Here is a 14,044-nt window from a genome sequence, read left to right as displayed (position 1 = left end):
TTCAAAGCATACAGTTCTCACTGGGTCCCCAGTGAGGCACAAAACTTAGCTCCTGAGAGCAAATCCAGTTTCAGCAGTAAAAAAATACAGCACACAGGATATCTACATCAGGCAGACACACCGGCAGAAGGGAGCAAGGGAGGAAAGAGGCTGGAAGGACACAGGGCAATGGATGTGTGTCTTTCGCTTCCTGTCGTCTCAGAGGGAATTCAGCAACTCTGCATCTGCAGGGGCTTTATGAAGCAAAGCTTTCTGCCGGCTGCTTCCAGGCACATCCCAGAAACACACACTGTGATTCGCAGTGTATTGACATATCAATGTTTTTTCAAAGGTTATCGGGATATGGTCTAGAAACCAGCATTGGATAAGATATCAATATATCGCCCAGCCCTAATCCTCACCCACCAGCAGCAATCCATATTCACCCTCTCCCCTTCTCTATCAAAAGGTAAGGTAAAGGTAAAGTGACCCCTGACCATTAGGTCCAGGCATGACCAACTCTGGGGTTGCGGCGCTCATCTCACTTTGCTGGCCGAGGGAGCCGGCGTACAGCTTCTGGGTCATGTGGCCAGCATGACTAAGCCGCTTCTGGCGAACCAGAAGGGCACACGGAAACACCGTTTACCTTCCCGCCTAAGCGGTACCTATTTATCTACTTGCACTTTGACATGCTTTTGAACTGCTAGGTTGGCAGGAACAAGGACCGAGTAATGGGAGATCACCCTGTCGCAGGGATTCAAACCACAGACCTATGGTTTAACCCACAGCGCCACCCGCGTCCCTGTCAAAAGGAACTTTATATCTAAAATTATTCTCACTATTGTGAGACATTACCTTCATTTAAAGAAGTACACACACCAGCAGAAGGGAGCAAGGGAGGCAAGAGGCTGGAACGACACAGGGCAATGGGTTTTGCCAGGGAATGGTCTGAAGCCGAATATGGGGGAATGCATTCTCAAGCAGATTAGCTTTCCTCAGAAGAGGAGGGAGAGAAACAGCAGCCCTCGTTTCTAGTGGTCTCAGAAGCAGGGAGAGACACAGACACAGTGACGATTAGACAGGAGTTACCCAGTTTGAGATAATGACAACACTCAGCAGGGCCCTGAAGCTGGAAGCCGGATCTCCTCTGAGTTCATTGCTGTGAAGAAGAGGGGACTCTGAGAGGAACATATCTCACACTCCATACATCTAAATGGGTTCTCCTATCTGAGACTCCCTTGATGTTCCTTAAACACTCCATTATAACTATATGGTTTGTCTCTTGGGTGAGTTTGTTGGTGTAAATTAAGGGTTCCACTCTGACTGAAGCTCCTTCCACACGCCATAGATTTAAATGATTTCTCACCTGTGTGTCTGCTGATGTTTTCTAAGATTTCCACTTTCACTGAAGCTCTTCCCACACTCCAGGCATTCAAATGGTTTCTGCCCTGTGTGAGTCCATTGATGTTCTCTAAAGTTTCCATTATGATGAAAGCTCTCTCTGCACTCCATACATTTAAATGGTTTCTCCCCTGTGTGAGTCCGTTGGTGTATATTGAGGTGTCCACTCTGACTGAAGATCTTTCCACACTCCATACATTCATATGGTTTTTCACCCGTGTGAATCCGGTGGTGTAATTTAAGGTTTCCATTCTGACTGAAGCTCTTTCCGCACTCCGTACATTTAAATGGTTTTTCCCCTGTGTGAGTCTGTAGATGAATACTGAGGTGTCCACTCTGACTGAAGCTCTTTCCGCACTCCATACATTTAAATGGTTTCTCCTCTGTATGAGTCCGTTGATGTGTTCTAAGGGATGCATTGAAATTAAAGCTCTTTCCACACTCCATGCATTTAAAAGGTTTTTAACCCGTGTGAGTCTGTTGATGTTTTCTAAGGTCTCCATTCTTACTGAAGCTCTTTCCGCACTCCATACGTTTAAATGGTTTCTCCCCTGTGTGAGTTTGTAGATGAATATTGAGGTGTCCACTCTGACTGAAGCTCTTTCCGCACTCCATGCATTTAAAAGGTTTTTCACCCGTGTGAGTCCGTTGATGTCTTCTAAGGTCTCCATTCTTACTGAAGCTCTTTCCGCACTCCATACATTTAAATGGTTTTTCCCCTGTGTGAGTTTGTAGATGAATATTGAGGTGTGCACTCTGATTGAAGCTCTTTCCGCACTCCATACATTTAAATGGTTTCTCCCCTGTGTGAGTCCGTTGATGACATCTAAGGGACACATTGTGACTGAAGCTCTTTCCGCACTCCATACATTTAAAAGGTTTTTCACCTGAGTGAGTCCGTTGATGCATTCTAAGTTTTCCATTTTCACTAAAGCATCTTCCGCACTCCATACATTTATATGGTTTCTCCCGTGTGAGTTTGTAGATGAATATTGAGGTGTCCACTCTGACTGAAGCTCTTTCCACACTCCATGCATTTAAAAGGTTTTTAACCCGTGTGAGTCTGTTGATGTTTTCTAAGGTCTCCATTCTTACTGAAGCTCTTTCCGCACTCCATACGTTTAAATGGTTTCTCCCCTGTGTGAGATTGTAGATGAATATTGAGGTGTCCACTCTGACTGAAGCTCTTTCCACACTCCATGCATTTAAAAGGTTTTTCACCTGAGTGAGTCCGTTGATGCATTCTAAGTTTTCCATTTTCACTAAAGCATCTTCCGCACTCCATACATTTATATGGTTTCTCCCCTGTGTGAGTCTGTTGATGTGTTCTAAGCCTTCCATTATCAGTAAAGCTCTTTCCGCACTCCATACATTTATATGGTTTCTCCCGTGTGAGTTTGTAGATGAATATTGAGGTGTCCACTCTGACTGAAGCTCTTTCCGCACTCCATACATTTAAATGGTTTCTCCCCTGTGTGAGTCCGTTGATGTCTTCTAAGGTTTCCATTGAAACTGAAGCACTTTCCGCACTCCATACATTTAAATGCTTTCCCCCCTGTGTGAGTCTGTTGATGTGTTCTAAGCCTTCCATTATCAGTAAAGCTCATTCCGCACTCCATGCATTTATAAGGTTTTTCACCTGTGTGAGTCCGTTGATGTATTCTAAGTTTTCCATTTTCACTAAAGCTCTTTCCGCACTCCATGCATTTATAAGGTTTTTCACCTGTGTGAGTCCGTTGATGTCTTCTAAGGCTTCCATTGAAACTGAAGCACTTTCCACACTCCATACATTTAAATGCTTTTTCCCCTGTGTGAGTCCGTTGATGTGTTCTAAGGCTTCCATTGAAACTGAAGCACTTTCCGCACTCCATACATTTAAATGGTTTCTCCCCTGTGTGAGTCTGTTGATGTGTTCTAAGCCTTCCATTATCAGTAAAGCTCTTTCCGCACTCCATACATTTAAATGGTTTCTCCCCTGTGTGAGTCTGTTGATGTGTTCTAAGCCTTCCATTATCAGTAAAGCTCTTTCCACACTCCATACATTTATATGGTTTCTCCCCTGTGTGAGTTTGTAGATGAATATTGAGGTGTCTACTCTGACTGAAGCTCTTTCCGCACTCCATACATTTAAATGGTTTCTCCCCTGTGTGAGTCCGATGATGTCTTCTAAGGTGTCCATTGAAACTGAAGCACTTTCCGCACTCCATACATTTAAATGCTTTTCCCCCTGTGTGAGTCTGTTGATGTGTTCTAAGCCTTCCATTATCAGTAAAGCTCATTCCGCACTCCATGCATTTATAAGGTTTTTCACCTGTGTGAGTCCGTTGATGTATTCTAAGTTTTCCATTTTCACTAAAGCTCTTTCCGCACTCCATGCATTTATAAGGTTTTTCACCTGTGTGAGTCCGTTGATGTCTTCTAAGGCTTCCATTCTGACTGAAGCACTTTCCACACTCCATACATTTAAATGGTTTCTCCCCTGTGTGAGTCTGTTGATGTGTTCTAAGCTTTCCATTATCAGTAAAGCTCTTTCCGCACTCCATACATTTAAATGGTTTTTCCCCTGTGTGAGTCCGTTGATGCTTTCTAAGTTTTCCATTTTCACTAAAGCTCTTTCCGCATTCCATACATTTATATGGTTTTTCCCCTGTGTGAGTTTGTAGATGAATATTGAGGTGTCTACTCTGACTGAAGCTCTTTCCGCACTCCATACATTTAAATGGTTTCTCCCCTGTGTGAGTCCGTTGATGATATCTAAGGGACACATTGTGACTGAAGCTCTTTCCGCACTCCATGCATTTAAAAGGTTTTTCACCTGAGTGAGTCCGTTGATGCATTCTAAGTTTTCCATTTTCACTGAAGCTCTTTCCGCACTCCATACATTTATATGGTTTCTCCCCTGTGTGAGTTTGTAGATGAATATTGAGGTGTCCACTCTGACTGAAGCTCTTTCCGCACTCCATACATTTAAATGGTTTCTCCCCTGTGTGAGTCCGTTGATGACATCTAAGGGACACATTGTGACTGAAGCTCTTTCCGCACTCCATACATTTAAAAGGTTTTTCACCTGAGTGAGTCCGTTGATGCATTCTAAGTTTTCCATTTTCACTGAAGCTCTTTCCGCACTCCATACATTTATATGGTTTCTCCCCTGTGTGAGTTTGTAGATGAATATTGAGGTGTCCACTCTGACTGAAGCTCTTTCCGCACTCCATACATTTAAATGGTTTCTCCCCTGTGTGAGTCCGTTGATGTGTTCTGAGGCTTCCATTGAAACTGAAGCACTTTCCGCACTCCATACATTTAAATGCTTTTTCCCCTGTGTGAGTCTGTTGATGTGTTCTAAGCGTTCCATTAGCAGTAAAGCTCATTCCGCACGCCATACATTTATATGGTTTCTCCCCTGTGTGAGTCCGTTTGTGCCATTTAAGGTGTCCACTCTGACGGAAGCTCTTTCCGCACTCCATGCATTTATATGGTTTCTCACCTGTGTGAGTCCGTTGGTGTGTTCTAAGCCTTCCATTATCAGTAAAGCTCTTTCCGCACTCCATACATTTATATGGTTTCTCCCCTGTGTGAGTTTGTACATGAATATTGAAGTGTCCACTCTGACTGAAGCTCTTTCCACACTCTGAGCATTTAAAAGGTTTTTCACCCGTGTGAGTCCGTTTGTGCTGTTTAAGGTGTCCACTCTGACGGAAGCTCTTTCCGCACTCCATGCATTTATAAGGTTTTTCACCTGTGTGAGTCCGTTGATGAGTTCTAAGGCTTCCATTGAAACTGAAGCTCTTTCCGCACTCCATACATTTAAAAGGTTTTTCCTGTTGGAGGTCGTTGATGTGAGCTATGTATGCTCATTCAGTGAAGCATATCCCACATTTGACACATTTTAATTTCTCTTCCTCATTAAACTGAAGGTGCCCGATCCCCTGAAGTTTTGACTGTCTTCTCCTTCACCTTCTTCAGAGTTGGAAGAAAGGAAATCCTGTTTGGGTTTCAAGGAAGAGAACAAAGGAAAAGAGAGCACATCAGATGCCATTAGACCACCTCATATTTCAACATCTCCTACATTTCCCCGCATCCTACCCATGTTCCAAATTTTTAGGAAATGGAAATGCAATGTCATCAAATGATAGTAATGCATCAGCAACCTTTCATAATCCTCAATCAGCAGCATGATAAAGCAGCATGATTAAGGAATACAGACTTTTCAAACCAATTTTTTCCTCACAAGGAAAGGCAGCTGCTCTCTGTCCATGAAAAGGCCATCTGTTTCTCTGGTTCATTGTTCCTTTGGACATTTCCCATCCTCTGCATCATAATCCTCCATCCACCTCTGTCTCTTAATGAATCACCTGCACAGTCCCATTGGCGCCAGGAGGTCAAGAGAGACCTAGGCCTTTTCCAGGGACTGTGGTCTGGGTTAGTCAGAGAACTAGTGACAAGGCTTGGTGCTTGGGGTCAGCTGAATGGGTGCTCAGGGAAGCTCCTGTTGTTGGAGATGGACCTCCGTCTAGATGCCTTGCATTGCATGGAAAGAGAAGGAGAAGCAGAAGGAAAGCAGCTGGCGCATGGGAATCCCAGACGGAAAAACCCACCCCCATTGCTCCTTATAATAATGAGGTGCAGCCTGATCTTGTGCCTTTCTCCTGAATCAGGACTATCCTAAAATGACACTTACAAATCTGAATACTATAGGCAAATAGATAACTGTACTTAATGGAAACTTCATCCTTGAATATGTAGTATTGATTCATTAACAGCCTGAAGTTATGTTGTTTCTTGAGAAATAAATTTATTCCTGATCTGTCTTAAATATTATAATTATAGGATGGCTTGGGGTGTTAGGGGAGCGGTAGTACCTTTGGTGGGCGACATGTAGTTCACCTTGTGGGGTAATTTTTCCACCATTGGTCCCCACCCTGCACTCAGCTCTCACCTGTGGCTTCCAGAAGCTGCCAGAATGCAACAGAGGCAGCGATCCAAGCAACAGCTTCAACGGGCCGGCTAAACCAGGTGAGGATACCTGATGGGTCTCAAACGCTTGGTGGGTTGGGGAATTCTGGTGCAGGTGAAGGCAGACCCTGGTGGATGGAGAGGAGGAGAACAACAGTGAATCCCACAGTCAAGAAGGCAGATTCCGCCCATGCTGCAGAGGAAAGTGAAGGGCAGATGTGATTGTTAACCGGGGAAGGAAGCCCATCGAGAAGGAAAGCTCTGATCCTAAACCTTCACTGCCTTGTGAGTTATCTTCAGGAGAAGAGAAGGCTATGGGGGGAAACCTACACAAATCTAGAATGGACTCTGTAAGATGGTTGGATGGTGTCCTGCACACCTCCTTCCAGCAACTCCGATGGCCCCTTGAAAGCTAATGAAAGTCTTGGGCCTGGAGCTTTTGGAGGTGAAGGACCAGGAAAGCTTCTGCCACCATTATCCTTCCAATTGGGATTCAGACCTCATCATGGGACGGAAACTGCCCTGGTTGCGCTGCTTGATGATCTCCGATGGGCTAGAGACCAAGGGGAAAAAAGCTCTTTTCTGGTTCTGCTGGATCTCTCAGCGGCTTTGGAGACCTTTGGCCATGGTGTCCTACTGGACCCTCTAGGGGAGCTGGGGGCACAGCTGTGCAGTGGTTCCCCTCCTTCCTCCTGGGCCATGTCCAGGAAGTGGTGTTGGGGGAAACTTCCAGGTTGGTGCCTCCAGTAATGGCGGAATTCCTCTGATCGGGAGGAATTTGCCCCGTGGGAATCTGGGTCTGGCCGCCACGGCGAAGGCAGAGACCCGCAAAAAATCACAGGCGGGAGAAGCCTGTGAGTGTGGGATTCGGCGGGCACCCTTTGCGCCTCCCCTATGTCGCGTATTCCACGCAGCGCTTTCAGCGAAACACTAAGAGTTCCAGGTTTTTCCAGTGCAGTCTTTTTTAATGTGAGCTATATACAGGCATTTACAAAAGAAACAGTCCATACAGAGTACTTACAAACGAATACTCTCCACCACAGCACCACCAAACTACAGCACAACCACCACACCCACTGTTAAACAGGCTTTCCTTTTAAAACAGGTGATAGCCAATCACACTAATCACACTCCTGCTGAGTCACTCTGACCCAGCAGAGTATTGCATCATCCTGTTGAAGCCTGCAGACTTATCCAGTATCCTGCGAATCCCAACACCCTACTCACAGGGAAACCCGGTTTCAGGGGTCCGGAGCGACGTGGGGTGAGCGGCGTGGTGCTTTGAATCGTCTTCTTCCACGGAGCAAAGCCACATAGCTGTTGCCGGAGAGCGCTGACTTTTTATTGTGGACAATTTGACTTTAAAGTAATTACCCGTGAGTAGAGCTGAAGCGGGAGAACTGGATTTTTAAACGTTTAATTTGATATCGTAACGGGGAGGTTTAATACAGGAAGTCCGCCTTCCCCTTTTGTAAATAGACTGAAGCAATGAGGCTGCAAGCTGAAGTCTTGGAAAGCCTTTTGTAAAGGACTAAATTTCCATCGGTAAAGAACATTAAACCCCCCCTTGGAGGCAGGAGAAGAGGGGGGGGAGTTGTGGACTGAGTATGCCTGCAGGAGAGAGCGAAGAAAGCTAAAATACCACTGCTCTGACCCTGGAGACGGGCTGCTAGCAGGACTGACGTCTTTTGGAATGTTCATTGACAGCGTTTAGAACGTTCATTGACAGCTAGCTAAATAAGAGAAATACATCGTTTCTACTGTCTCCGGCTGCTTTTAAAAAGGAGTAAAAGTAACTGAAAACTGAAATTAACTTTGGATTGTTTGAACTGTGCTTAAAAGAGGACATTACTGACTAATATAAATAGAAACTGTTTCCCCCTAGTGGAAGCCTCTGAAACTGGTTGCTTTACAAGAGCTGGGCTAGGGGAATTTCCAGCTGCAAGATAAAAAATTGTGAGACTCTGGGATTGACCTTGAATCTTTTAAGTGTTATGGCAAATGGAAAGGGAAAAACAGACCAGTCAACTGCTGAAAAAACATTAAGGTCTGGGAGAACTTGGCAGCAACCCAGGAGAGGCTCAACATCAGGCCTTCCTGCTTCTTCTTCTGCTGCTTCTGCACCAGTACACTCAAAACCAAGAGGAATGTCGACAGAAGAGGCCTTAGCGATTGCATTAAATACAATAAATGATTCACTGGAACAGCTTAACAACAAAGCAGACGCGACAAATGCGAAAGTGGGTGCTGCAACTATTAAAGTGGATGCTGCATCTAGTAAAATCGACTTAAATACAGAAAGTATAAATAATCTGGGACAAAAGGTAAATATCAATACAGAAACCATCCAGAAATTGATACAGGAATCTACTTTGATACGGCAGACTGCGGAGGAAGCCAGGGAGAAAGCTGTTGCTGCTGAATGTAAAGTAACACAACTGGAGAGAGAGAGAGTCCCAGCCCTACAGAGGCAACTTGATGAACATAAGCTGACGCTTGCTATGATTGAACTTAAAGAAAAACAGACGAATCTGAGGATCAGAGCCCTACCTGAATGGGAGAAGGAAAGCTTGACAGACTTTCTCACACAGGAATTTGCTGACTTTTGGGACTTGGACTTGGGTCAAGAAGAGTTTAGAATTGTGAGGGCCTTCAGACTTGGAAGAGGAGGGGAAAAAGAGAAGAATAGAATAAGGGACTGCTTGATCACCCTTCAAACTAAAGAAGAGAGAGAATCTTGGGTTGGCACTATCAGAAGAACCTAGAAGTACAACAGTCAAGAGTGGAAATTTCTAAAGATGTCCCAAAATATCTTTTGGATCTTAGGCCTAACTACAGAGATATTGTTGCCCTGCTGAGAAGGAATAAAATCATCTTTAGGTGGGAATTTCCCCAAGGTCTATCCTTCAGTTTCAAAGGAAGGAAAATAAAAATAAGATCAGTAGAAGATAAAGTAAAGTTTTTGTATAAATACGAAGAAGATCTGCAGAAGGGACTTGGAAAAGAGCCAAGAGCATCGGATAGAAGATCATCAGATAGAGGACTAGAGCAAAGAGCATCGGATAGAAGATCACCAAACAGGGGAATATTGGATATATCAGCATTATCTTTTGGATTGGATCTCCCCGTGAACGTGTCACCACCACCACTAACAGAAGAAGAGCAAGCATTGGGTGCAGTTGGAGGAATATCAGAGTAATTACATGATGGCGTTGCAGGTTTCGAGCTGGAATGTGAATGGATTAAATTCTCCAGAAAAAGGCGGAGAGTCTTTCATTTATTGAAAAAAGAACATTTGGACTTGATTTATTTACAAGAAACACATGTGATAAGGCTACACAGGAAGATACTGTGTAATAAAAGATGGGGCCAAGAATTTATCTCATCAGATAAAGTTAAAAAAAGAGGAGTGGTTCTTTATGCAAAGGAGAGCCTATCACTGAAATTCATATCTAAAGATGACCAAGGAAGATTTGTTGCAATTGAAATTCAATTACAGGGAGATAAATTTCTGATTGTAGGTATTTATGCACCAAATGAAGGAAAATCGGAGTTCTTTAAGAAGCTACACGAGACTCTGATGGATTACACGGATTATAATATGATCTTGATGGGAGATATGAATGGAGTGGTGTCTACAAATATGGACAAGGCACAGAGATAGGTAGTCACCAAAGATGGTAGACTACCAAAAACCTTTTTTGACATGACTGAAAATATGGACTTAGTTGACATTTGGAGAATGAAGAACCCTCTGGGAAGAGAGGGAACTTTCTTTTCTGAGGCTAAAATGACATGGACAAGAATTGACCAAATCTGGGTAACCAGGGGATTGGCTCCGAAGATCAGCAAAGTGGAGATTTCCCCCAAAACTTGCTCTGACCATAATGCTGTGAAGATGGAAATGAAATTGAGCCAATTGGTTCCTTTAGATGGAGGATGAACGATACGTTGTTCAGGAATGAAGAGGTGACCAAGAAGGCCCCCAAAACTCTAAGACACTATTTCGAGATAAACATGAATACTACAGTGGAAAAAATAGTAATTTGGGGCGCAAGCAAAGTGGTTATGAGAGGATTCTTAATACAACAGAATGCAATTAAGAAGAGAACTCAGAATGAAAAAAAGGATAAAATCCTGGGGAAAATAAAGGAAGGAGAGAAGAAACTGAGAGCAAAACCAAAGTCACAGGAGATCCTGAAAGAGGTAAAGTTATACCAAGTATAATATACAAAGCTGATGAATCAGGAAATAGAATGGAAGATTAAACAGATGAGGCAAAAGACATTTGAATCGGCAAATAAGTGTGGAAAATTGTTTAAAAGTTAGGATTCCAGGTGGAAACAGAACTGTTAGAACCTAAGACTAAGGTACTTTCAAGAATGTATAACTTGTTGCTGAGGTGGAATACACAGGATGAAACGGTTAAATCAGCTATGATAAAGTGGGCACAGGACATTGGGTATAATATTATGTTTGCTGACTGGGAAAAGTTATGGACCACCGGTATGAAGTTTACGGCATGTAATGCCTTGAAAGAAAACATTATGAAAATGATATACAGGTGGTACATGACCCCAGTCAAGCTAGCAAAAATATATCACCTGTCAGATAATAAGTGTTGGAAATGTAAAGAAACTGAAGGAACGTTCTTTCACCTCTGGTGGACTTGCCCCAGGGTTAAGGCCTTCTGGGAAATGATATATAACGAGCTGAAAAAGGTATTTAAGTATATCTTCCCCAAGAAACCAGAGGCCTTCCTTTTGGGCATTGTTGGCCAGAGGGTGTTAAAGAATGATCAAACATTTTTCATGTATGCGACAACAGCTGCAAGGATACTTGTCGCTAAATATTGGAAAACTCAAGATTTGCCCACGCTGGAAGAATGGCAGATGCAACTGATGGACTATATGGAGCTAGCAGAAATGACTGGCAGAATCTGAGACCTGGGAGAGGAAGCAGTGGAAGAGGACTGGAAGAAATTCAAGGACTACCTACAAAAACACTGTAAATTATATGAGTGCTAAGAAGGATGAGGGATTTGAAAATAACAGGGCACCATAAAATTTGGTGAAAAGACTGTGAAAATGAGCGAATTTTATGAGAAAAATAAATTTTGAATAAATATTATGGTAAGATTAGATATTTAAGACCTAGATAAAAATATTCAAAGTTAGGGACAAAATATTGGAAAAGTGTACAATAAGAACGGAAATAAGGTGATAAATTGCTGGTTAAAGTTTTATAAATTTGGAAAGTAGGAGCGAGAGACGTGAGGAAGTCCAAAAATGAAGAAAAGTTGGTTATTACACGATGCGAAAATTTATGTTTGTTTTTCTTTTTCTGTTTGCTTTTTGCTGTGCTGTTTTTCTTCTCTATTGTTATAAAAAAAAACTCTTAATAAAAATTTCTTTTAAAAAAAAAAAGTGTGGGAAATTGTTGGCCTGGCAAATGAAAAAAAGACCAAAACTCAATACTATTACGAATTTGGAAGTGGAAGGAAAGAATATACAGAACCCAGTGGAGATTAGGAAGTGTTTTCAGAGGTATTTCAAACAACTTTATACACAGGAGAAGCAGAAAGAAATGGACATTGATCGATTTTTGAAAATAAATGGACTACACAAAATCTCTCAGGAAAAACAGCTAATGTTGAATTACAAAATAATGGATCAGGAGGTGGAAGGGGCCATCCAGAACATGCAATCAGGTAAATCTCCAGGACCAGATGGTTTGACTTCAAGATATTACAGATCTTTGAAAGAATGGTTAATACAACCATTGAAGGAAGTCTGCAATGAAATATTGGAAGGGAGAAAGGCACCAGAGTCGTGGAAGGAAGCTTACATTACACTTATACCAAAAACAGAGACTGAAAAGACATAGCTTAAGAACTACCGCCCCATATCGTTGCTTAATGTGGACTACAAAATTTTTGCAGATATTTTGGCTAAAAGATTTAAAAAGGTGTTAGTAGAAGAAATTCATAAAGACCAAGAGGGCTTTCTCCTGGGCAGATATTTGTCTGACAACATGAGGAATATAAATAATATTCTAGAAAAACTACAAGTGAATATCAGTACTAAGGCAGTCTTGATATTTGTGGATGCAGAGAAAGCCTTTGACAACATTTCTTGGAGTTTTATGAAGAAGAATCTACAGAGGATGGGGGTAGGTCAAGGTTTTGAGAATGGTATAGGTGCAATTTATTCAGAACAAAAGGCAAAATTAATTGTGAACAATGTAGTGACAGAAGAGTTTAAGATTGAGAAAGGGACACAAGAAGGCTGCCCAATTTCTCCATTGCTCTTTATATCGGTCCTTGAGGTTTTGTTAAACATGATTAGGGAGCTGGTGGAACTTCCGGAGGCAGCATGGCGGCTGCAACAGCAGAAAAGAGCTCCTGAAGCCAGCCAGAGTAAAAGGCTCTGTCTGGCCGACTCCCGGACTCCCAGGACTGCTGCCGCCAGCACTGCCAGCAGAGAGGAATTGGGGGTGCCCAGGGGTCTATCAAAGGAGCCAAAACACCCCCCCAGGACTGAGATTGAGCCGGAAAGGCACCCGGAAAGGCACCCGACCACCCCCCCCAACAGCTAAGAAGAGCTCCAAAACCAGGAGGACAGTGCAGCCAACGCAGAGAGGGAGAAAAAGAAGAGAAAAGGGGGAAAGAAGGAGAAAAGGAAAGAAAGAAAAAAGAGCCCCAACTTTACCGCTGCTGCCCCCCATCTCTGCCGACGGGAAAGAAGAGGAGAGGTAGGTGAGCACGGCTCGGAAAAAACAGGCTCCGAAAAAACACGTGGCTGAGCCGAAGGGAGCCTACCCCTCCGGAAAACAGAGGAAAACCGCATGACAAAGGAGATCGCAGAAAGGAAGAAACTACCCTCTGTCCCCCCCCTTTTTTAAAAAAAATATCCTTTTTTAACCCCTTCCTCCCCCTCTCCCTTTTTTTGTTTTAAAAAAGTCCTTTTTTTTTATTCCCCCCCCCCCATATACCTACTTTGATCATTTTTCTTTTTAAAAGAGGGGCCACTGCTGCAGCAGCCACCCTTACTTTTTTCAAACAGAAAATAATAATAATAATTAGGGGGAAATAGGTTTCTTTATATATATATATATTTAAAAAAAAAAACACAACCCCCCCCTCTCTATTCTATTTCTATTTCTATTCTATTTGTTAGCTTGTTCTTGAGGGGGGGATCTTTCACCCCCATCCACGACCACCACTCTCTTTTTAAACAAAAATTTCCTCCATATCACTGCTATTGCTATTGATACTTCCCCCCCCGTTTATTTTTCTCTCCCTTTTTTCTCTCCTCTCTCTCCCTTCACCCCCTTTATTTTATTTATTCCTTTTATCCCACCTTTCTCCATCCCCAATTTTGTTCTCTATCCCCTTTATTTTTTAAAATCAACTCCCCCTTTTTAGCCTGTTCGTCAGCTTGTTTTTGAGGGGGGAGCCCTTTCCCCCCACCCCCTCTTTTAAAATAAGACTTTCCCCCCCATACCATTGCCACAGGTCACCCTCCCTCCCCCTCCCTTCTCTCCCCCTCTTTTCTTCTCCCTCCTTTTCCCACCCTTCCCCCTCCCCCTCTCCTTTTCTCTTCCTCCTCCCTCTCTCCATCCCCCCCCTTCCCCTAAAGGAAACACATACACACATTCATATCACCATATCCTACTTTGCCCCCCTCATACTATAGCTAAAACTACT

At 43.1% G+C, this 14,044-nt stretch overlaps 2 protein-coding genes across 5 annotated transcripts in view; both read right to left on the bottom strand.

Moving 5' to 3' along the window:
* Window positions 1-2,301, bottom strand: part of LOC309352001 (uncharacterized protein) — a 65,333-nt gene extending 63,032 nt beyond the window's left edge. The window contains exon 1 of one of the 2 annotated variants that reach the window (XM_081880252.1): window positions 1,346-2,301. In XM_081880252.1, the coding sequence (XP_081736378.1) occupies window positions 1,346-1,827 (482 nt within the window). In that variant the 5' untranslated portion in view covers window positions 1,828-2,301. Of the gene's footprint in view, window positions 1-1,301 lie in introns of both variants that reach the window. The other variant, XM_081880253.1, reaches the window with a different exon arrangement.
* LOC309351912 (uncharacterized protein) overlaps window positions 1-14,044 on the bottom strand; it is a gene marked incomplete at its 3' end in the record, with an annotated part of 80,929 nt that overhangs the window by 30,825 nt on the left and 36,060 nt on the right. For all 3 annotated transcript variants that reach the window (XM_081880107.1, XM_081880108.1, XM_081880106.1), the window contains exon 2: window positions 6,320-6,464. The remainder of the gene's footprint in view (window positions 1-6,319; window positions 6,465-14,044) is intronic.

Source organism: Podarcis erhardii (assembly GCF_964252035.2).
Source record: "Podarcis erhardii genome assembly, chromosome: 10".
NCBI classification, from domain to species: Eukaryota; Metazoa; Chordata; class Lepidosauria; order Squamata; family Lacertidae; genus Podarcis; species Podarcis erhardii.
Note: the sequence above shows the minus strand (reverse complement) of the source record. Positions and strands in the feature narration are given on the sequence as shown.